Here is a 24,545-nt window from a genome sequence, read left to right on the forward strand (position 1 = left end):
GGGGCTCGGCGCCGCCCGGAGACGCCCCCCGCCCGGCGTGGCCCGGATCCCCCCGCGCTCCTCCTCCGCCAGCGCGTAAGAGCCAGGCCAAAGGCTGCTCCGCCCCGGCACCTGCGGGACCAGCCTCCGCCGGTGAAGAGCCCGCCCTCCGGGAGTCGAGGAACGCCAAGGGGCCGCCGCCGCCGCCGCCCGCCGCCTGTCCCTGCTGCTCGGGGGCCGAGCGGGCCACGCCGGAGAGCAGGACGCACCCGGAGCTGGAGCAGGGCCGCCCCCAGCTGGAGCGCCTCCTGACCTGCTCGCCTGGCGCCGCCATCTCCAGGGCCCCGCTGCGAGGGCTCCGCAAGCCAAGGAGGGTAGCGCCAGCCCGTTGACCTTGCGGTTGCCCCACAGCTAGGGGGCAGCACCAGCAGGGGCCGGAGACTCCCTCAGCCAAGCCGCGGCTCTAGCTTGCAGGGCCCTAGAGCTGGGCCGCCCCTCGGACCTCGTTGCCACCCCTGGATGCGTGTTAGGACGGGCACCGGTGGGCTCTCCCCCATGGGCTGACAGCATGCCTGTGCGGCGTGGGCACGTGGCCCCCCAGAACACGTTTCTGGACACCATCATCCGCAAGTTTGAGGGACAGAGTAAGTGTGGGCGCCTCTGTTTGGAGGGATGGGGGCCCTGGAATGCACGCTGAGGAGCTGGCCTGAGCTGCGAGGGCCAGGGGTGCCAGGCCTTGCCGGAGGAGTGATTGTGGGTGTGCACGCCAGCAGGCTCCAGGACCTGTGCAGAGTGCAGCAGGGCTCATAGCTTGGGAGGCTATGGGGCTTTTGTGCCTTGGGGTGGCATAAGAAACTGTGGGGTCAAGGTGAAGCTCAGTGTTGGTGGTTACCTGAGGACATTTGTCCTGTTCTTCATGCGTGGGTACTCCACAGTGGTGGCTGGTGCTGCATGCCGGACGTCCTTGCTGGGAGGGCAGAGATGTGCTCCAGGGAGGGTGAGCTGGTTCCAGCATATCCCCAAGTGCCAGTGGGGCAAGTGTGTGCCTGAGGACCCATGGGATGGGAGGAGAGCTCTCTGTGAGGGTGCCTGCAGCCTTGGTTCTGTACGTTGCTTTTTTAATGCACGCAACCCATGTGTTGTTGTGGTGCAAGTGTGTGTGTGTGTCTACAGTCTTTCGAGGAAATGTGGGTCTTGGAACTGTTGTATACGTATCTGCACTGGCAATGTGCATGTTCATGCATGAACACCAGTGTTTACAGTGAGATGGCAGGGTGGCTGGGACAGGTGTGTGGCTGGCTTCCCAGAGTGGTCGGCTGATGGCTGTCCTGTTGTCCGCGGCCTGTCCATACTTTGAGATTTGGGGGGGGGGAATAAGGCTTAGTGGGCCTCACATTGCAATAACCCATTGGTCTCTCTTTTCTGGGCATCTGGGGGGGATGGGTAAGTGTGATGGGGGGTTGCATGTCCATATGACTTAGACTTCCGGAGGTAACTTTGGGAGACAGGGCTGTGTAGGAGGGGGCAGCATTCTGCTGTGGGGTTATTCACAGGCCTCTGGGAGGATACGAGGGGTGCCAGCTCTGGGCAGGGTGAGTGAGTGAAGTGCTCACATCCACATCATGGTGCTCAGATTTGTATTGGTGGCCATCAGGAGAACAGCTGTGTGGAGCATATGGCAGAGTGCGTGTGTGTAGTGGTCAGGTGCATGGAAGTGTGTGCATGCCTCATGGTGTTTGCGTATCTGGAAAGGGGTTGTGCAGGGTGGGGGAGTGTGTGTGCGTAGGCCCAGACACATGGTGTTTGTAATCCGGTGTGTGTGTGTTGCTGCTGGTGGGAGCTGCAGGGATGATGCCAAGGGACGGCCCCCCTGTCAAAACATTTCCTCCACCCTCCCCTCCCTCTTTGTTCATCCCTGCCCTTGTGCCCAAGGCAGGAGTTCCCCGGATCATGGAAACAGTCCCTGACAGATGCTTGGCCGGCCTCTCCTTGGAAACCTCCGGAGGAGATTTTCCGGCCTCCCAGGGCAACCCGTTCCCTGAGATCGTTGCTCTCCCCTGGTTGTAATTTAATCCTGTTGCCTCCTGGCTGTCTCTCTCTCTCTCTCTCTCTCTCTCTCTCTCTCTCTCTGGGTGGCACCTCTGCAGCACAGCCACCGCCGCTCTCTTGCTTTCTCTCTCCGTGGAGCCCGCCAGGGTTGCCTCCAGCCAGCCAGCCAGCCAGGGCTCCTGCAAGCAGCAGCAGTTCTGCTGGCTTAGGCCTCCTTGTGTTTTCCAGGCCAAGGCAGACAAATTGGAGAGGATTCATGGAGAGAGATAAGGCAGCGAGAGAGCACGTTGCGTGAGGAAAGGTTAAACAGTTCGCCCTGGAGATGGTTAGCCTTGAGATGAATGGGGAGGAGCCTGATAGCCATCTCCAAATACTTTGGCAATGGAATTTTATGAAGGAAATGGTGGATAAACATCACAGTGCAGAGACTATCTGGACTGGGACATCAAAGGGGGGGATTTTGAGATTTGGAGGGGGAAGCTGTGCTTAATGAAGATGGCAAAGGAGGACAGTTGGGAATTGAGGCTACAGGATTGTAACTCTCTCACAAATTCCAATAGTATCTCTTGTGGTTTAAAGGCCAGAACGGTGAGGGCTGTTTCCTTCCAGAGCCAAACTGGAGCCTGCCAAATTGGGCTTAGACTTCCAGTCTGTTTTCAACCCTGGAACACTGTGAAGAAGAAGGATCTTCTGAGCATGTGCAAAGTATCATTCTGCCAGCCTCTCTGTTGCAAATCCCTGGGTTGTGGTGGAATGCTGGTCCTAGCAGGGAAGAGTCCCTGCTGACAAGCAGCCTGGGCATTGGTGGCCTCCAGAGTTGGATCCTCTGTGCCTCCCACCTGGATTAGACAGAGAGCAGGAGCCATGGCCGGCTTGCACAGGATCCAGCGGAAGAGAAGTGTGTTGCAGCCTGGATCCTTCTGGAAAGACCAGCCTCCATCTCTCCTGCATGAGGCTAGTCCAGTGGAGCTCGGCTGCGGGGTGAATGGTCCACCCATGGCACGTGTCCCGCCTGCTTCACAGACAATGTGGCTCTGACCTGGAACGTTTCCCAGGCTGCCTTGCCAGCTCCGCTGTCTTCAGGGCAGCCCCCTGTGCGCTGGAGCCCTGCCCATCCAGGCCTGTGGGTACTGGTTTGGAGAGCGGGCTCTTTTGTGGCTGGGGTTGCTAATGCCTCATTCAGGGAGGGCAGGCTGCCAGGCGGCCTGGAATCTGTGGTCACTTGGCCCCCAGTCAAACACTTTAACCTGGAGTGGAGAGGGGTTTGCTGCCGGCAGGCTGGTCCCCACCTGTCCCCTTTATTGTTCAGATGTCAAACTCTAGAGCCCGGCAGGGCAGAGCCTCATTGGCTTCCTGGTCCTCGTGCGGCTGGTCTGGGGCTGGGCTGTGTGGACTGTGCCTCTGCTTCTCCAGGGCAGACTTACCCACTGCTCTTCTGCTAAATCTGACTGCAGCCTTTGATCCTGTGGGTGGTGAGGAGTTAACTGGAGAAGGGCCGCCCACCTTCAGTCCTGGCTGTCTCCCCTTGAAAGCAGATGACGGAAGGGCCCGTCTCAGCCTGAGAGACAATCCTAGGCTAGGCGGGCAAATGGAACTGGCCACATCCTCTGTTGCTGACTTGACAGGGTGGAATTATTTGGAACATCGCCCCTTCGTGATGGGCACTGCTCATTCCAGGCAGGGTGGGGAGTTTCAGCTGGCTGGCTGGCTGGCTACCTCTCCTCCTCTGTACTGGGAGAGTCCTTGTGGCTCCATCCTCTGCGCTGGCTCAGCGTGCGCACAGCCAGTGGGCACAAGGACCATGATTTTCCGGTTTACAGACAGGGAGATGAGGTGCAGAGCAAAGGGGAGAGAGAGGCTTGCCCATAGGTGCACAGAGTTCAGGACAAGGGGTGATGCTTGAACCCAGGTCCAAGGTCCAGGTCCAAGGGGAACTTTTTAGTCACTGAACCGCACCAGCTTTTGACCCCCTTCTTGCTCCTGGTAGCCTGTCTGACTGTGACTTCCCCTCCAAGACTGAATTTATTTATTTATTTATTGAATTTCTTAGTCGCCCATTTGGCTGCCTATCCAGATACTACAACTCCACTTGTGCTCACGTGAGGGTCTGACCTTCCCCCCCCCACACACATATACACCCCTAAGAACCTCCAAGCTACTTGCAGGCTACTTTTGTTTTTATTTTCTAGGCCACCTTTTATTTCCTTGTTTGTAAAATTTATGTCCTGCCCTTCATCGGAGGTGATCTCAGGGCAGGCCACACATTTCACAGAGTCATAGCATCATCATGCTGGAAGGCCATTGAGTCCCAACCCCCTTCTCAATGCAGGAATCCACAAGTGTATATATTTATGAAAACTTTGTGCCACTTCCTGTAATAAAAATCTCTGAGCCTTTTATGCAAAGCAATAAAAATACAGCAATGGTCAATAAAATCTCCTAAAAACTAGATAAAAGTGAGACAGAAACAAATGCAACTGAGCAGTGTACAAAACAAAAAATGAAAAAATTAAGAGTCATCCAATCTGCAAAGCAGCAAAGCAGTAAGAGCGTGAAACCAAAGTGTTCAGTCCCAAACTGCCCATCGCTCCATCCCTGGGAGCACCACAAGTGGGGGGAACATTGCTCTTGCGCTCGGGTCCTGCCTTCCGGCTTCCCATGGGGGCATCTGGCTGGCCACTGTGAGGACAGAGTGCTGGACGAGATGGGACCTCTTTTGGCCTGATCCACCCGGCTGTTCTTATATTCACGGGGCAAACACCCTCCCAAGGTAGATTGACAGTGGATCAGCCAGAGCTGGTAGAAAGTGCTCCTCACTGGTGACGTTAGCTGGGTTCCTAACCAGATCGCTGCATCCGGAGCACTCCCTGATGGCATACTTGGCCCTTTAGCAGGAGAACAGCCCTCTCCGGGACCAGTTGCAGACCTCTGTCCAGATCTGCAGGTTTTCCAACCCCCACAGCACGTCCATCTTTTCTCGTTTAAGTTTCAGCTTATTTGCCCTCATCCATCCCAACACGGTGCCCCCTGACACCTGTACAGGGGTTCCACTCCACCTCCTTGGGATTAGACAACGGAAAAGGGAGTTGTATCATTATCATATTGATGAAACCTCAGCCTAAACCTCTGGATGACTTCACCCAGCAATTTCATGTAGGTGTTAAAAAGCATAGGGGACAAGATGGAAGCTTGGGGCAACCCAAAGGCCATTGGCCAAGCTTTATCTCTAATCCCAGATGCATGGGAGCCCGCTGTGGCTATCTACTTTGTATATGCTCAGGAACACCCTCTTCTTTAGCATTACGCTGCATGTTCCATAAGGGAGCCCTCTGACTGAACACCACTTCTGAAGCTCAATGCATTTGAGTTCTGGGCTCAGATTAATCCTCTGAGGTAGGGCTCTCTGAGATAACCACAATTCACTCTGACTGGGTGAAGCAACAATTAAACATGGGGCCAGGAAAGGGTTGTGGGTTGCAAACTGAGCTGAGATAGGGGGACACCAACCGCTGACCCTGCCCACAAAGAAAACATCAGACCCACCCTGTCCTTTGCAATTGCTGCTAAGAACAGCCTTGCAGGGTCAGGCCATCTAGGCCTGTTCTCATAGTAGCGAGCCAGATGCCCTGGTGGGAGCCCACAGCAAGGGAACCAGAGTCCCACAGCAACCTCAGCGCCTCAGCCTAGGGGAGCCTGCTCCAGCCTGGTTCCTGCCAGATGCTTTTGGAGCACAACAGCTGTGCTGGCTAGGGCCAGTAGGAGCTGTAGTCCAAGGCATCTGGAGGGCACCGGGTTGATGAAGGCTGATCTGGGTTTGAAAAATCGGAGGGCCAGGGCATTGTTCTTTGGCACCTTAAAAGATTGATTATTTCATCTCTTCTCTGTAGTGGTTCAGGTGCTGGACTAGGACCTGGGAGACCAGGGTTCGAATCCCCACATAGCCATGAAGCTCACTGGGTGACTTTGGGCCAGTCACTGCCTCTCAGCCTATATGCCCCATATATAAAAAGTGTTACATAAAATCAATTCTTATCTGATACAGGCAGACACCAACTGGGATAAAGATGTCAATTTAGAAGGCTTGTTGGAAGAGGAATGCCTTTAGCAGGCACTGGGGAAAAAACAATAAAGGTGCCCCTCTGATATATAATGGGAGGGAGTTCCAAAGGGTAGGAGGGATGATGCAGGAATTTAGAGTATCTCTCAGCCCCGCCTTTCATGTTTGGTCTCTCGGGGTCTGTCCTGAGGCTGCACTGGGGCGACATTTCTTCTTACGTCTCTGTGCCCTCCTCACCCTGCATCATGGCCCCCTTGCCTTCCCATTGCCTGAGCAGAGGGACTTCTTTGGGCACCTCTGCCCAGATCTCCTCCTGGCCAGAAGCAGGTTGAGTAAGATGGAGCTGGCAAGAGTGCCCAGGAGGAGCGGGGGATGGGTCTGCAGAGAGACCCTCCTGCGCTTGGCTCAGCTCTTCCAATGCCAGCTTGGAGGACTGGGCCTCCAATTGCCCCGTGCCTTGGCTGACCTCTCTGCAGGGGTCAGAGCTGACAAAAGGCAGCACCACATTGGTAAGCCACAGCCTTGTGTGTGAGAAAGGCCCCTGGCTTCTGCCTTGCAGGTTGGTCAGGGGCTGGGGTCAAACCTGCGAGCCTGCCTTATCCCTCGCCCCATTTCCAGGCTCAGGTGAGGAACGGGGAGTCCTCTTAAGTAGTGCACCACGTGGTGCCTGAAAGTAAGCCTGGGCCCCGCAGGTGCTTTTGGGCAGGACTCCCTTCTAGACAGACACCACAACCAGGGGGTGGTTCCATGTAAATCCCCTCCTCAGTTTCTCCATGTGAGAATGCAGTCTTGACGTCAAGATGTTCAGCATGCAATCCTTAGGAATGTCCTTATCATGGTGTATTTTGCTATTTCGGGCTTGGGGGCCCTTTGGGTAGTTCTGCTACGCTCAGAAGCTCTGTGGGGGGTAGCCCGGGAGAGGGCCTTCTCTGTGGCAGCCCCAAAGTTGTGGAACTCCCTGCCCACCGAGTTGTGTCTGGTAAATTCATTGTACAACTTTTGGCAAATGCTGAAGACACACCTCTTTACCCCTGCTTTTGACACCTGAGACATATATTTTTAGGGCCCACCCTATTTTCTGTGATGTTTGGGTTGCTTTTAACTGTTTTTAATTATGTGTTTTAGGATTGTTGTGACCTGCCCTGGGACCTTTGGGTGAAGGGTGCATGATGATGATGATGATGATGATACTGGAGCAAATGTCTCATTGTAATCCTCTCCACTCTTTGTGAAAAGCCCTTGGCTACTAGCCTTGCTTTGTATCTTCGCATGGGCAGAGTGTAAATGGGCTGCGCTTCACCCAGTGGTGTGAATGTGGGAGGAACATCCTTGCATTTCACATAATGGACATTTTGGGAAAAGAGCCTTCTTTGCGTGTGGGTGCACACAAAGCACACTGAGAGTCATTCAGCACAGATGAGCTCATTTTAATCACACTCTTCTAGAGAGAGCCAGCATGGCTCATCAGAATGGCCAGTGGGGTAAATTTGGGGCACTGTTTGATTGCTGTCTATAAGTGCAGCAGGCCCGGACACAGGATGTGGTAGTTCATCCAGCTTCATTTGGAAGAGGCTGTGCTCTTGCATATGGGCCTTCAGTACCCGGGAGCAGATGGGAGGGCTACACCTAGCGGCAGAGCCTCGCTTTGCAACTGGGAGGTCCCAGGTTTGATCCCCAGCATCTCAAGGCCGGGCTGGGAAGGAAAGAGCCCCAGCTGAGAGCTGTGGCAGCCAGTTGTTGTACAGACAATATGCCACGTGGACCAAAGTTTTGGCCCAGGACGGGGGTCTTTCCTAGGAGTATCTCAGCCTCCGCTCAGTCCCGTGGATTCGGTTCCTCCTCTCCTTGTTGGCATAGAGGACACTTCCTCTTCTGGAGCAGCAGCATGGGGGTGCCCCTTTTCTGAGAAGGTTAGGGGGCAGAGTCAAAGGGCTCTTCCAGATGCACTTGCTGCCACAAGAGAACTGGGGGGCTGGCCCAAACCACTCACCAAATGCTGCCCTCCCCCGTGCTCCCCACCCCACCCGGAAGTGCTCCTCTTCCAGCGGAATCAGGATTTATCAGCCCTCAGGTGGGATCCTGAGCTGCTGGTGGTGCCTGAGCCCCTGCTGGGTGACGCTTATTTTTAAAAATAACAGGCTCTTTCCTGCTCCAAATCTCCCCCACCCTAAAAGACCCACACCCAGAGGCTATTCTGTCATTCCTGGGGCAGCCTGCCATTCCTTCCAGATGGTTAGCTGTAGGTGACCCACCAAACACAGCCCTTGCCTCCCTGCAAGAGCTCTGCATGGCCTCCTCTTCACAATGGGCAATCCTCCATGCCAGGGGTGAAGGGCACAGGGCAGAGCAGGCCATGCCAATGCTGCTGAGGGACCCTTCTGCAAAGGTTTGCTCACCTCTCTCTGTCTGCTCCCACCACAGGCCGCAAGTTCATCATTGCCAACGCACGTGTCGAGAACTGCGCCATCATCTACTGCAACGATGGCTTCTGTGACCTCTGTGGCTACACCCGTGCCGAGGTCATGCAAAAGCCATGCACCTGCGACTTCCTGTATGGGCCGCGCACGCAGAAGACCTCCACAGCACAAATTGCACAGGCTCTTCTCGGCTCGGAGGAACGCAAGGTGGAGATCTGCTTCTACAGGAAAGATGGTAAGGGCCATTATTGGGGTGGGGAGGGGGATTGTTGGAGGCAGAGAGCCAAGGGGGTGCTTCCCCATGGTTCCTAGGTGGGTCAGGATCCTTACTGCCATCTGTATCTCTTTAACGTGCCCACCAATTCTTGTCAGGGTTTGTTATACTCTGTGCTAATAACTCCTGTGCCAAGATAAGCCTCACTTTGCAACCCGAATGAATTATTCAAAGGAGCAATGTGTTTGTGTATTTTTGTATAATGTGTCCTGCTCTGGAAGCCCTGGAGGAGGTGCATGGCTGTGTGCAGGGAGTGTGGCACTCTCTCCTCCCCACCGCCAGCAGTCCTGCTCAGCCACTTTCTCAGATTCTCCAATACTGGAGGGCCAGGGCCTTGTTCTCATCTGAGATGCTTGTGCTGCTGAACCCTGCCACAGATACACGTTCTGTGCTTTGCTTGGCATAGTAGCAATTGCATGGAATATAGCCTTGTATATTTTATGCATACAAAGCGTGATGAATTAAATGTATACATAAAGTGCTCCTGATCTGGGTTGGTTAAATAATAATAATAATAATAATAATAAATTTAATTTCTTCGTCGCCTATCTGGCCAATGGCCACTCTAGGCGACTTACAAAATTGTTAAAATACAATTGATAAAATACAGTCATACAATATAAAAACAACACATCTGTTGCCCGCCTTGCCTGAGAACTGGATTTTAGGGTGAGCTGACATTCTGAACACTTTAGTTGTACTTTGAAATTGTGCTGATGGTGCTGCCTTGGGATTTTGGGGGCTCTCAAGCACAGCACCCCCCCATGAACCCTTAAGCCTAGATAGGTTGGGGGGCATGGAGGGGGCTCTCTGTCTCTTTCTGCCTTTCAACTTCTTGGGCACTTTGTGGGAATCTGGGGGCTCTAGTGAATCTCCAGTCTCACTGCCCTCTAGGGTCAGCCCTCTGAGGAGTGACAGAAGAAAACATTAAAATCTGTGTCATAGTAGATGTGCAAAAGCATATGTGTGATATGGATATGATACAGTTAAAAAATATTTGTGGGACTTGGCCTGCAACCAGAACCTATCAAGGAAGCCCATTCACTGCTGCACCACTAGTCTCCTTCCTAGCTAGGAAAAAAATTCAAATTCTTAGTCACCAGCATTAGGGAAGGGTCATAGCTTGGTGGTAACGCTTTGTGGGCCGCTTCAGTCCCTGGCGGCATCTCCAGCTAGGACCTCAGGGAGGCAGGCTGAGAAAGGTCATTTTCTGTCTGAGCCCCAGGGGCATGGGGATGTTGCCAGCAGAGTAGACAACAGAGGAGCAGATGGGTGAAAAGGTCTGATGGTATGTTCACAGCGTTAGTGTTTGGGAACTGGAATTGCCCATTCAGGCTCCAGTCCTGTGCGGGACTCAAAATGTCTAGGAGCTACAATACAGGTCGTAGGGATGCCTGTGTCCCGGTGCCTTGTCTGCCTTAACATTAGTGGTGATGATGATGGTGGTGATAAATGATTTTCTCTATCAAACACTCCTTGAAAGGATCCTTGTGGTGATAGGGGATCAGGAAGTCCCTTGCAAGATCAAGTGACTGTTGCTTGAAGCATTTATTTGCAGCCTCTTCCTGGGCTTGATGCAGCGCCCAGTTGCGTGCAGTCTTGTTGCTGTTTCTGCCCGGCAGGAGGGAGACCCCTCCACACAGTGCAGAGGACCTTTTTGGCATCTGCTGAGGGCATCACTGAGAACGGGCTTGGGGACCAGGTGGAGCCATTGGGCCCCTGGGTTGCAAAGTGGACAGATCTCTTTCCTGTTGTTGCATTCTTTAATGACATCTTGTGGTAGCAAATGTCGTAGTTTGACTGTGCACTGTGTGAAGAGGACCTTCCTTTTGACCCTCCCAAATCTCTTACGTTTCAGTCTCATCGGATGACCCCAGCTGAGTTCTAGTATTTATAATGAGGGGGAGAAAATGTCTTTCTCCTCACTAGGCATCAATTTATAAACATCTCAATCATGTCTCCGCTTTTGTTGTTATGTGCCCTCAAGTTGATTACGACTTATGGCGACCCTATGAATCAGCGACCTCTAAGAGCATCTGTCATGAACCACCCTGTTCAGAACTTGTAAGTTCAGTCTGTGGCTTCCTTTATGGAATCAATCCATCTCTTGTTTGGCCTTCCTCTTTTTCTACTCCCTTCTGTTTTTCCTAGCATTATTGCCTTTTCTAGTCAATAATGTCTTCTCATTATGTGTCCAAAGTACGATAACCTCAGTTTCATCATTTGAGCTTGTAGTGACAGTTCTGGTTTAATTTGTTCTAACACCCAATTGTCTTTTTTGCAGTCCATGGTATGCTCAAAGCTCTCCTCCAACACCACATTTCAAATGATGTCTCTCCTTAGTTACCTTAAAAAAAAGGACAAAAGCCCCCATCTCTTCCTCCTCCTCCTCCGTCACAGAGATCCAGTCAGGCACTTTCTCTCTAAAGCTCCAAAGTCTCTGGGTTTTTCAGAGTGGAATTCCTGCCCAGCTAAGCACAGTACAACTTTGGCTGATATAAATGTGGTTGGGGCATGGCGGAGCTGAATTTTGGGGTCCATGCAAGCTTCCTTTTCACTACAGGACCTCATGCCTCCCTACCATAGGAGGCTTTGCTGCTTTTGTGGAGGATGGGATTAAGGGATTGATGTCAGGCTGACTGGTCTGTAGTTCCCCAGTTCCTCCTTTTTTGCCCTTTTTGAAGATAAGGACAACATTAGCTCTCCTCTAGTCATCTGGCACTTCACCAGTCCTCCATGATTTCGCAAAGATAATAGACAGCAGTTCTGAGAGTTCTTCAGCCAGTTCCTTCAATACTCTAGGATGCAGTTTATCAGGCCCTGGAGATTTGAACTTGTTCAAAGTGATTAGGTATTCCTTGACCATTTGTCTATCAATCTCATGCTGCAATCCTGCCCCTTCAACTTCACAATTGTCAGGAGTGTCATAGACCCTGTTTTGGGAGAAGACTGAGCCAAAGTATAAATTGAGCACTTCTGCCTTTTCTATGTCATCTGTTATAATTTTGCCATCCTCATTTCTTTTCTCTGTCTTTTACTATGGATATACCTGAAGAAAGCTTTTTTTTTGCTTTTAGCATCCCTCATTCTCAGCTTTAGCCTTCCTGATGCCATCCCTGCAATTCTGTGATACCTGCCTGCACTCTCCCTATGTGTCCTTTTTTCAGGCCATCTCTAAACTTTTTGTGAAGCCACATTGGCTTCTTCTGCTGTCTTCCCCCTTTTTTCCTTGATGGAATTGTTTGCCATTGGGCCTTTAGAATTTCCTTGTTTAGAAACTCCCACCTACCTTGGACCCCTTTTCTCATCAGGAGCTCTTGCCATGGGACCTTACATATCCCTACTTAGTCCTTGATTCTGGACTAACTCTGGTTTTGTACCATAGGGAAGGGCCATAGTGCAGCGGCAGAGAGTCTTCTTTGCAGGCAGAAGGGTCCAGGTTCAATCCCCAGTGGCATCTCTGGGTAGGACTGGGAGAGGAACTTGCCTGAAATCCTGGAGAGCCATCACTGCCAGTCAGTGTGGACAATACTGAGCTACATGAACCCCAGTGGTTTGGGTCCATCTAAGGCAGCTTCTGATGTTACAAATTTTCTGGTGTCTTCCTGAGGGTCCTGACCTCAGGGGGCGCACGGTCTTTAAAGCCCTAAATGGTTTGGGATCTAGGTATCTGTCTGCCCCCCTTCCCCTCATTAGTCATGCCCATCGCACGAGAGCCAGGGAAGAGGGCCTGTTGCGAGTGCCTACTATATCTGAAGCCCGATTGGCGAATACTCACAACAGAGCCTTCTCTGTTGTAGCCCCCTAGACTATGGAATAGGGTTCTTCCTCGTGAGGTATGATCAGCCCCCTCTCTTTCCATTCTTAGATGGCTGCTGAAGACCCATTTTTTATGCAAGCATTTGGCTAAATTTCTATGCTGTGTTTTGATGATTTTAAGGATTTGTTTATGTATGGTTTCTTTGTATGTTTTTGTATTTTTAAATTTCGGTGTGGTTTTTAAGTATGCTTTGCAATTTTAATCTTTGTAATCTGCCTCGGGACCTGCATTCCGGGTGAGAGGAACACAACAAAAATAATTTTTAAAAATTATCATCGTTGTTGCTGCTGCTGCTGCTGCAAGTGAACAGATGGGGAGCTGGTGGGCCCTTTTGTGCTGTTTGGGGGTCCTACGCTGCCAACTCTCAGAGGAAACAGCTACAACGATTCTCAGTCTGAATATAGAATCATAGAATGGTAGAGTTGGAAGGGGCCTATAAGGCCATCAAGTCCAACCCCCTGCTCAATGCATTGGCCCTTGTGTCCGCCAGATTTTGCTTTGTGGTCCCAGCTTCCTGCTGGCCTTTGTCAGCTGTCCTGGTTCCCTGTGGCATCCTGCGAGGGAGGCCAAAGTGATGGGAGAAGGCAGAGAGTCCCTTCACTGGCCCCACCCTGCCCAAATACTATAATGCCTGCCAGCCCTTCTCAAGCCACTCCGTGCCACAAGTAACGGGGAGGGGCCAGCAAAAAAAGCAGCCCCCGATGACTCGAGCAAGTGAGCCAAGCCACAGGCTGCCAGGAAAAGTGAAAAAAAGCAAAGCTCCCCAGGGATACTGGTCAGTTAGGGGTGGGAGAAGGATACCAGCTTCCCCCCGAGAGACCGCTCAGGCCACAGGTGCCAGTGAATCCCCACCACACACACACGTTCCCATTTCCCTGTTTGGAGTTAGCTCACTTCCTCTGTTCCCGTGAACAGAACTCACGACCGTGTCATTCCATCAGAAACCCAGACATGGGAAGAGACCCCCCCTCTTTGTCAAAGCTTCTCCTCTGCTCCACCCCATCTCATTGGAGTTGCTTGCCTAATATTGTGGCAGTCCCTGTGGAGATGCTGGATGCATCACGCCTGTGCGTGCGTAGGGCTCCCTGAAAGCATGCTGCCAGATTTATGATTGTTTGTGCATGTGGGAAAGGCGGCGTTCATCACATGCAGACAGGCCCTCAAGTTAAAAGCCCTGGAGGTGGGCGGGCATGTCGCTCTGGTGACTCTGTGCTGCCAAAGATCTTCTTGGTTGGCGGTGGGCTGGCTGGCCAGCAGGCCAGCAGGCCAGCAAGCAGCAACCTGGCTTGTGTGTGGAACTTACCTTGGTCACAGATGTCTGGAGTGGTGTTTGTCTCCCGTCCAGGACTCATTAGTGACCAGGAACATAAGAATCTGCCTTCAGCTGTGTTGGCCTATTTGACTCAGTATTGTTGACACTGACCGGCAGTGGCTCTCTCTAGGGATTTCAGCCCGGGAGCCTTCTCTGGAGATGCCGCCAAGACCTGTCTGGGGCTCCTCCACAGAGATGTGGACCCTTTTGTCTTTGTGGTCCTGCTTCCCTGAGGATGGCGCTCTCTCAAGAGCAACCCTAGTTCAGTCACTCAGTGGAGCATGTACTTCAGCAGTCTGGATGCTTCCACATTACGCAGAAAGGCTTAGGGTTTGGTGCACGCATCAATCAAGGCACCCTGAGTCAGAAACTGTGATCTGAAAACAGCTGTGAGCTTTCCCTCTCCTCGTAAGAGTAGCCAGCCTCAGCACTGAGCTAGCCAAGGCAGAGGTGGGAGGGGAGAGGGGCACAGTTCTGGAGTCTTTCTCCCATGTTTTAAAAAACAACCTCTGATTGCAGGCGGGGGGGGGGGGATGTGGCAGCAACAGCAGAGTCCTGAAGGCTAAAATTGGTGCAAGCGACAGATGGGGGCGGCTTCTCTCTCTGCTTGCTTTAACGATCCTCCATGGGTTTGGGGAGGTGGCTTTTCTCGCACTCGGCAGCCTATCTAGTCTTGCAAAATACATGCTGCATATATTAATTAAGTGAGATGTATATCAAGGCGCTTTGGCCTTGCCAACTCAGTGGGGTGCTGGAAGTGGGGCACTTCCAACCACAGAGAGAGCGTCTGTTTGGCGCACGTGCTGTCCAAAGCACCCTGATGACTAGAAAAGTCTGAAAATGGAGCACTTCCACGTGTGATGGACGAACGCACAGCGTGTTGCCTCCCTCATAACAGCATTGGCAGACCCAGGAGCAGAACAGTGAACTGGCCTGGAGGGCTGTGGGGATTTCTCCCTCCTGCCCTGGTTGCAGCCTTGGATTGCGTAGAGGCAGCCTGCTCTGTGTTTGTTAGGAGAATGCACGTTGAATTTATGAACAGTTTACATTAAAAAATATGTTTAGTATGAGAAGTATTCCTTATTGTGTTCACCCTCATAAAAATATTGTGGAGCCTTTATTATGCCCATTTTGCTGCTGGGGGAGACTGATGTGGAGAATCATTCACTTAGACCCCAGATATCTGAAAGACCCCCCTCCTTCCCTGCTGGCTCTCCAGCTGTTAGGGTCAGCAGAGGGGACCCTCTTGATAGTTCCCCCGCCCTCAGAGTTTTGGCAGAATAGGCTCCCTGGAAAAGGCATCCTCTGTGGCAGCTCTCAAATGCGGAATTCCCTCCTTGCAGAGGTGTGTCTGGTACCTTCATTATATCTTTCTGTCATGTGTGGAAGATGCACCTCTTCGACCTGGCCTCCGACTCTTGGGATGTATATTTTTAGGACCCATGCCTATTATTGTGGTAATTTGTTTTAAACTGTTTTTAATGTTGTATCTCAATTATTGTGACACACCCTGGAACTTCAGGTTGTTGTTGTTGTTATTAACAACAACGACAACAATAATGCTGGCCTTAAACCCTAGCTCCCCAATATGCAGTTTTTGCTCTCTAGGCCCTGGAACATCTCCCCACCTGAGTGAGGCTGTGACATGCACGCAACAGATCCACGCTGTTTCTGTCTGTCTCCGGTTGCACAAGGAGCCACGGCATAAAAGTGGGCCCTGGGCATGGATGGGTGTAGAAAGCATAGAATTCCAGACTGTCACCTCCAGGCTGTCAGTATTTGGGTGGAGGAATTTATACTGGAAATTAGGTTTGAGCAATTAAAGTGCTCTGTCACCCTGACACAGCTGTTTATGGTTAGGAAAGTGATAGGGAAATGCACTGAAATGTGTTGGCTAAATGGGAAGACGTATAACCTCCTCATAAGCAAATCAGGATGAGTGCTCATCGTCATGTATAATCTCCCCACAAACAAATCAGAACAAAAGTTCAATAAAGAGGATAGGCATTACCTGACCTCTGTGTAAGCTTTGTGCAAGCAAATCAGGATGACTGCTGAATATAGAGGTCATCTGGAGGAGCCCACAGAGATGACAGGTCACCTTGGGGTCATCTAGCTGTATGGTGAGGCTGAGAATTCTGTTCCTAAAGTTTATCTGTTGCGCCAAGGCTTCTTCCAACTCGTAGCCACACCGGGTGTTTACAGCACATGGCTTTTTCCGTAGAATCCTGGGAACTGTACTTTGCCCCTCAGAGAGCACCATTAACAAACTACAGTTCCCAGGATTATTGGGGGGTGGAGAGCTATAAATATGCTTTAAATGTCTGGTGTGGATGGATGTGACCTCAATCTGCTTCTTAAAGTGTGTGCAGCGGACTCGACTGCGCTGGTGAAAAAAGGTGTCCCTGGGCAAAGCTGGGGGAGCTCCTGGGGCGTCTGCGCAAAGGCAAGGGCCACCTCCCTTCCGGCTGATGGGCAATGAAATGCAGCCCCTGCCCCACTCACTCGTTCTTTCTCTGCTTCCGTCTGCACCAACCATTTAAAACAGTATCACACCATTCAAACAGGCATGGCTTCCCCCAAAGAATACTGGGAACTCTACTTTGTAAAGGGTGCTGGATTGTAGCTCTGCGAGGGGAATAGGACGTCTCCTAAGAACTCTCAGCACCTTTCACAAACCACATTTCCCAGGCATCTTTGGGGGAAGCCATGACTGTTTAAAGTGGGATGCTGCTGCTTTAAATGTGTGGGGCAGATGTGGCCTTCCTGTGACCATTCTACCTCCACTCCCCTCAGCCACTCGGAGGGACTCCCCCCCCTTTTCTACCATGCCACTCCTTAGGCACAACCCAGGCCCCTCTTCATCCTTTGGCCACATGCAGTGTCACTGGACCGCCTGGGAGTTTTCCTCTTTACTTCAAAACTGCTTCAGGGACCACAGAAGGTGCTCAGTGATTTTGTCTGCACCTGCACTGGCCGGAGGGGCACGGGATGGGATGTTTCCTAGATCTAGACTCAATATCTAAGCCTCCAGCACCCAAAACCCCTGATCTTTTGTAAAAAAAAATGGAAATGGCCTGCCCAAGATGATCCCAATTTATGGCTACCCTGTGAACAGGGTTTTCATGGTAAGCGGTATTCAGAGGGAGTTTACCATTGCCTCCCTCTGAGGCTAGTCCTCCCCAGCTGGCTACGGCCTGCTCAGCTTGCCACAGCTGCACAAGCCAGCCCCTTTCTTGTCCGCAACTGCCAGCTGGGGGGCAACAGGGCTCCTTGGGACTATGCCACTTGCCCACGGCTGCACAGGGGGCAGGGCACGTAACCCCTGAGCCACTCACTATGGAGGTGATCTTTAGCTGGCCCTCAACACCCAGGAGACACGAGCGGGGATTTGAACTCCCAGACTCTGGACTCCCAGCCAGGCTCTCCTCCCCACTGTGCTATACCAGCTGTGTGAGGAATAAAACAGGAACATTTTGAGTATTTCGGTTGCCGTGCATCATCAGTTCAGGGCCCCTTCATAGGGATAGCGGATAGCTTGACCCCATGACCTTCAGCGCATGCTGTTGGTGCCTGCAGTCTCTGTGTGGCTGCCACCCCCGCCACTGGCCCGCCTGGGCCAACCGCTGCTTTTGTTTACATCTCTCTCTGGAGCCCCCCAGGGGAGCTGCATTTCATCCCAAACTCCTGCTAATGCGGCATGGAAGCCAAACTCCCAAGGGGGGGAGAGGTCTCTGCAGTTGATGCAACCTTCTCCTGGATGCTTCCTCCGCGCAGGGCCAGTCTCTTGGTGAGCTGCGTTGCTTCTCCCTACGCAGGCCCCTTCCACTCCGCTCCTCCGTCTTCTAAGGAAGGGGGTGTCTTTGCTCTGGCCACCATGGGGCCAGCCCTACTCAAGCGGCTGCCTGAGGCAAAACAACCAGCGCGTGCATGCACACACACAGACATACCCCCACCCACTGCCACATGCCAACGGACATTGAGCACCCCAGGACCAGTAAATTGATTTTGGCTCCGAGACAGAAAACCCCGTCTCTGACAGTCAGAATGCAAAAATAAAGCATTAAATAACCCCACAATCTGGAGCCCTTTCAGGACACCCTAGAGATGTGAAGACCCAGGAAAACAACTTTTAAAAAATGGTTGGGGGTGGTGGTGGAAAAGAAACATTTTTTTCTGGGGGTTTTTCCTTTCAATTTCCCCCTGGGTCTTCACATCTCTAGCATATGCACAATCAGTTCCCTGAGGGAACTGCCCCCCCAGCCTCACTGCAGGGGTCGTCTCTCCCCCCCAGTCCACCGCCTCCCCCCCCCTCTCCCCCCCAGTCCACCGCCTCGCCCCCCTCACCTGGTTCTGGGCCCTGCAGCAGCACCTCCCCCCCTTATCTCCCTGCCCTCTTATCTCCCTCCCCCATTGTCTGTTGCCCCTCCAGCTCCATCCTGCCCCCCAACAATCACCCCAAGGTCTCCTGCTCCCCCTAGGGGCTCTGCCCATTCCCCTGCCTGCCCCTCCAGCTGCCTCCCAGAGCACCTGTGGGGGGCCACGTGCCCCTTTGCCTTGTCTTGAGCCCTCCCTCTGCACCCCAGTCATTGCAGCAGCTCCAGCTCCAGTCTGGACGTGTGTGTGTGTGTGTGTGTGTGTGTGTGTGTGTGTGTGAGAGAGAGAGAGAGAGAGAGAGAGAGAGAGAGAGAGAGAGCTATCTAGGCCAGCCCCCCTTCCCCTCCCTATGGCTCCCTCCTCAGTCCTGGGCTAGCACAGAGGCCATCCTTCCACTGCTAGGACTGGCTGTCGGTCGTGAAGATGAGGGGAGAGTTTGCTCGGCCGCTTGTGACCTTATCTGAATTTCTTCCTGGGCGGTGCCAGACTTTTCCTCTGGCATTGACAGAGTCCCCAGCTGGTCCTTGTTTTCACACCTTCCCATCTCAGGTGCCGAACTGTGCTTGCAAATGCCTCAGTTTCTGCTGCAAACCTTTTCCTGAGTTACTGGAGGGAGGGAGGAGCTGTTTTTGAGGACCCAAATTGTCATTCTGGTCAGCGACCTGCTTAGTTAATTCTTTTTTAAATCAATAAGTTTATTTTTAGGCATAATGGCAACAATAATTTTAGAAAATGCTGTGCAGCGCCAAGGAAGACATCACAAAAGTATTGTTAGTTTCACCAAACAATAAATTCAATGCTTTTCCTGGGATTGATGTAAGGGCTGACCAAAGGGGCAATGCCTTTCAGGATTCACCCTCAAGGTCATCCAGGAGTTCTTGTCACAGAGAATGAGTTTCCCTTGTGCTGGTGGTTGTTGTTTCCCAGCAATGGGGGAAAGGCACTCTGTATGTGGTCAGAGGCATTCTCATGGTCTCTGAGGCCAAGCCCTGCCGCTGAGCCAGGTGTCCTGGGGAATAACAGAGGTAGAAACCAGTCTTTAGGCAGTAGGGAGATTGAAGGGGGCCAGCTGGCAGAGGCCAGGGGCCACCCCATGCCAGGACCCACCTGGGTCCAGGCAGGTTTGCACTTCCATGCCCCCCTTCCCCAGCTCTTTGAGGGCCCCATCCCAGGGGGAATGTGGGGCTGGAAGGACTAGCAGGCCAAGGGAGGGCTCCTCCTCCCCCCTCCCCCCCCCCCGCTGGGCCCCAGCAGGCCGCTCTTTTCTCCTGAGGCGGCTGCCTCTGGCTCACGTCAGCCAGCCCAGTTCCGGCAAGGCGGGTAAACAAAGCCGGCGGCTCCCAGCTGCTGCAAGAACAGCGCCTGCCCCCTCCCTCCCTCGAGCAAGAGGGCCTGGGAGGGGGAGAGGATGTGGCCCTAGCTTGCTTCCCTCCCTCCGGCTCCCCCAGTCGGCATCCCCCACCTTTGCTTTGGGGGCTCCAGGCAGAAACATGGAGGAGGGCAAGAGGGAAGCTGGCCTTGGCAGGGAGGGGGCAGGGGGGAAAGAGCGGGGCCCTCGGCTCCCGCTAGCTAGGAGCCCCTCTCCCCCCTTCCCCCCCAGCATCAGTGGGTGCCTGTGAGGCTCCATCACTGGATGGCCCATGGCCAGCTCCTTTGGAAATGGACTGGGAGAAAACCAGAGATTGTTTGTTTTTATCTCTGGGATGAACTGGGGCTCTGGGAAGAAGTGGCTCCCTTGCCATCTGAAATCGGAGAGAAGGTTCAGCTGCTGGGCTGCAGGTCCTCCAAAGGCCACCCGAAAGAAACCCAGGAAGGCTTGCAGACCCGCAGGGCAATGAACGGGAGCACAAAGAGGTTGCCTGGAAGTTGGAACAAACCTTGGGCTTCCCCCCCCCGCCATCCCAGCTCCCAAATGCTGACGTTTTGGTGGGGAACAAAAGTGGGGACGGGACCCCTTTCCTCCTCCTCCTCCTCCTCCCCCACCCCTCCTCCTATACCCAGAGACATCACCCCTGAGGTCAAAGCCACTCAGCTCTGGAGCACTCCTGAGGTGCCTCTAACGCTGGTCTGGAGGAGAGCCCAGCCCTGGCCCCTTGGTGGGGATGGCGTTGACTTTCCACAAGGAGAGAGGCTGGTTCTCATCTCACCCTATCCCTTACCCCCAGTGTTGCAATGTTTGACCTGTCAGAGCCTCTGTGGCTTTAAGAGCAGTGTGACAGGCAGAAATTCAACAGGGGGCTTCCCACTCTTGCTGCATTTCCATCAGGAAAGGCTTCCCTTACGTAATCTTTGCTTGTTGTGCAGCTGTTAAGGTTCAGGCTTCTGCCCTGCAGGGCCTCCCTCCCGCGCCATGTCAGTCCAGAAATGTAAAGTCTGGGTGTGGCCACTCGGTGGTGAGGTAAATGCACTCTGCACATGTTTCAGGGGCTCTTTTAATTAAAACAGCCTTTGTCCCAAGCCTGGGCCCATTCTGGAATTTGGCTTCCTGACAGCCGTCCAGCTGATGACAGACAGAAATCCAGCTGGTGGGAGGGGGACTTTCTCCATCTGTGCCTCTTCCTGATGGTAAAAGCCCCCCCCCCGCCTATCATGCGGCTGCAAAAGGTGCAGGAGCCCAAACTGGGAAGCAACTGTGGGTGGAAGGGGGTCCCGGCAGGAGCTGAGGTTATTCAGGTTCCCCAAGGGGGTGCCCTTGTGATAGGAGAGCAGCTGTGGGCTCTGGGATTGTATCTGGTGTTGTCCTCCTTGTCTTTGGGGGGGGGCTCCAGTGCTGTGAACCCTGAATGGTGCCTCTTCCCCCCCCCCCAGTCACCACCGCCACCACTGCCACCTGCCTCCCCTCCCCTCCCCTCCCCTTGCTGCATCCCATTTTATTCTAGCAGGCAATGAATGGGCAGAGGCACTGAGAGTGATTTGCAAGGGCTCCTCTGTGTGTGATAAAGAGAGAGAGAGAGAGAGAAGAGAGAGAGAAGGAGAGAGGCTCTCTTCCCTTCCTGTTCCTTCCTTATCTCTGGCCTATTATCCCTCTCTGTGCAATTTGAACTGCCTGCAGGTTGCCAAGCAGACAGATTCTCCAGCCTCAAGAGGTAAATGGAAAAACACCCCCATTAACTAGTTATTTATAATAAATACATTCATAATTTTTAAAAAGTGGCCTGGAAAGCAGAAGCTAAAGCTTTAAAACAACCCACCCAGATTTAAGACAGTTGCAAAACTGGTTCATGTGGCATTCCTGAGCAAGCCCAGCCACCCAATGCCCCCCTCATCTTCAGGCCTCCACACATGCACTTTCTGCCCTACAAGTTGGAAGAAAGGAAAGCCAAGGTAGCTGCTCCTGTATTTGAATGGGCCCTGTTTATTTATTTATTTGTTTGCTTGTTTGTTTAGTAAATTTATAACCCACCCTTTGTCCTAGAGGGAGCCCAGGGCGGCAAACAAAAACACTGAAAGCACTCTAAAACATCTTAAAGACAAAAGACTTAAACATATTAAAACATCTTAAAAATACTGTATATCCGGGGTGGGGGTGGGGAACAGCTTTAAAAACACTTTAAAAAGCAATTCCAACACAGACACAGACTGGGATAATGTCTCTACTTAAAAGGCTTGTTGAAAGAGGAAAGTCTTCAATAGGCACCAAAAAGATAACAGGGATGGCACCTGCCTGATATTTAAGGAGAGGGCATTCCACAGGGCAGGTGCCGCCACACTAAAGGTCCACTTCCTATGTTGTGCAGAATGAACCTCCTGATAAGATGGTATCTGCAGGAGGCCCCCACTTGCAGAGCGCAGAGATCAACTGGGTATATAAGGGGTAAGATGGTCTTTCAGGTATCCTGGTCCCAAGCTACATAGGGCTTTGTACACCAGAACCTTGACCGTGGCCCTGTTCAAGAGCTGCCTGGTGCTACCCCGGTCCTTGGCTCCACACAAGCCTGGCTCTGCTTGGCAAAATCTAAGCTGTTCATTTATTTATTAGAGATCCACAGTGCCAATCTTAGCAGTTCAAGGTGATGTCCAAAAAGCATTCCGTTGCTTTAAAACATTACTTAAAAATCCATTACAGCGATCACATTAAAATAAAACTGGAAGAAGCTCAGGCCACTTGGCTAAAATAGGCAGCCTTTCTCATCTCCACAGAAAGTGAGTTTGTAAAAAAGCAAAAAAAACCCCAAAGAGGGCTTGTGCTGCTTCTGAAATAGAACTCCTCTCGGCATCTCTCGCTTAGCTTGCTGGCAAAGGGGCTAATTAGGCGTTAATAACGAGACATTGCCCAGCCCGACATGCCTGGTGGTGGCAGCTGCACTGGCTGGCTGAAAGAGAAGCAGCATCCTGAGGATCCCTGGCAGGAGGGGGGGCTGGCTTATCCACCCGGGGAGGGAATGGAAAGTGTGGCTGTATCTTCCTGGGGTTGAATGCTGCTGCTCTAGGAACAGGGGAGGGGGGCACATTTTGCCTGGTCCCTCTTGCTGCCCCCAGCTGTGGTGCAGGCGATGGAGACCCCCGTATATGTGTGAATCACTGTGTTGGGAGGGGGGAAGAATCACACGAGTTGTGGCACCCCTGCTTGGGCACATGAAAATGAAATCTTCCCTGCTTATTCCAGAGTAGCCCTGTTGGCCCTGTGCTATTTTCAAACACTTGTGAATGTGTGAGTGCGTGTGTGTGTGGGGGAGTGTTTTATCACCAGGCTATTTATGGCTGCCGATTGCAAGGTCAAAGGCCAGCTGGTCAACGCTGGGGGCTGGGAGGGCACGGCAGTTCCGTCTCCTTCGCGTGGCCAGTCCGTGCCGAGCGCCTTACACGCCAAGCCTCCTCACACGTCGCCGCCCTGAGAGGGAGAGCTGCTCGTTTTTCCAGCCTTGCAGGTAGAGAAAAGGGATGCACCCAGGGCCCACCAAGGAGTCCTAGGCAGAGGGCAGTCCTTGAACTCGGCTCCCCCATATCACACTCAAGGTCTGCTTGGTGCTATGGGAGGCTGGTTGGCTTCTTCTGTTTGTGCTGGGGGCAGCCAGCTCAGTCATACGTCAGCGATCCTGGCTTTGTGCAGGTCAGGGCCCCATGGGCACTCTGGGCAGCACAATTTGATTGGCCTCCAGCCGTTTCATGCCAGGCCAGCTCCTTGAGGCTTGTGCTGGAGAGGCCGTTGCTGGCCTGCCGCTCTCAGCTCCTCCAGGCCTCTTGGCAGCCAGGCAGCCCTGCTGACAGCTGGGTATGCTTTGTGTTTCAGGACATGGCGGGTCTGGGCTGTGTCAAGGCCAGTGAGGCCTACAGGAGGATAGAGTTGGCCCTGGGTGGTGGGGAGGGAGGGGCTGAGATTTGGCTTTGGAGGAGTGGTCTTTGGGGGCAGCATTGCAGGGGCCTGTTATGGGGCAGGTGGTTGCTGTGGAAGCAACCAATTCCCAATGAGCGTTTTCAGGGATTGCCATCTCCCCAGGCCTGGAGCTGTGGGGGCGGGGGTGGGGGGAGACAGAGCTCTTCAGTTGTGGCCCCAGATGGTTCGCCATTTGTGCACAGGAGCCACCAGAGCGGAGAGGATGTTGGCCCCACAGGCAGAAGGGGAGATGGAGGTCCTGATCAGAGGGCCCTGTGACAGTCGTCTGCTGAGGCTGGCAGGTGGGGCGCACCCTTAGGAAGCACTTTGCCACGGAGCCCAACACAGGCGGCTGGCCAGGAGGCTCCTTCCAGCTGGCGGCCCCTGCCACGGCGGCTGTCTCTTTTGAGCATTTCACATTAAAAAGTGCTTTATCATCTTTAGCACATCCACACTCACAGCGGCTAACTGGAGTCCGCTCGCTCTCCATCCAGCTTTGCTCATGGGGACTCAAGCGAGGCAGAGAGAGAGCAAGTTCTCCACAGTGCCTGCCTGGCAGAGCTGGCGCTGGAGGCCTGGCCTCTCTGACCAGTGACAGGCCCTTGAGCAGAAGGTGACCCGGTCAGGGCCCGGGGTGTGTGTGTGTCTGATGACGCATGTTGCATTTGCCACCCTGAGGGAGATCTCTTTCCCTCCCACCCCCAGCGGCCTCACGGCTAGCTTGGCTATGTCCCAGGGAGGGCTGGGGCTTCTCCTTCAGCCTGTGGCTTGACGTCATCACAGGAGTGCCCTGGAGCTGCCCTGCTGTCTCCTCGGCTGTGGGGAATGCCGTGGGGTGGGGTGGCCTGCGTGAAAGGGGAAGGGTTGGGCTTTGACCCTGCCTGCCTGCCTGCCCCTGAGTTTGTGCTGGCGGAAGCAGGAGAAGGCCTGGCCTCCTTTCACCTCC

General features: G+C 53.1%; 1 protein-coding gene across 2 annotated transcripts in view; it reads left to right on the plus strand.

Annotated features, from left to right (window-relative positions):
- Positions 1–311: 311 nt before the first annotated feature.
- Positions 312–24,545, plus strand: part of KCNH2 (potassium voltage-gated channel subfamily H member 2) — a 92,315-nt gene continuing 68,081 nt past the window's right edge. Inside the window, exons 1-2 of one of the 2 annotated variants that reach the window (XM_061585940.1) lie at positions 312–623; positions 8,507–8,737. In XM_061585940.1, the coding sequence (XP_061441924.1) occupies positions 548–623; positions 8,507–8,737 (307 nt within the window). In that variant the 5' untranslated portion in view covers positions 312–547. The remainder of the gene's footprint in view (positions 624–8,506; positions 8,738–24,545) is intronic. The other variant, XM_061585938.1, reaches the window with a different exon arrangement.

The sequence above is a fragment of the Rhineura floridana genome, chromosome 10, assembly GCF_030035675.1.
Source record: "Rhineura floridana isolate rRhiFlo1 chromosome 10, rRhiFlo1.hap2, whole genome shotgun sequence".
Classification (NCBI taxonomy): domain Eukaryota; kingdom Metazoa; phylum Chordata; class Lepidosauria; order Squamata; family Rhineuridae; genus Rhineura; species Rhineura floridana.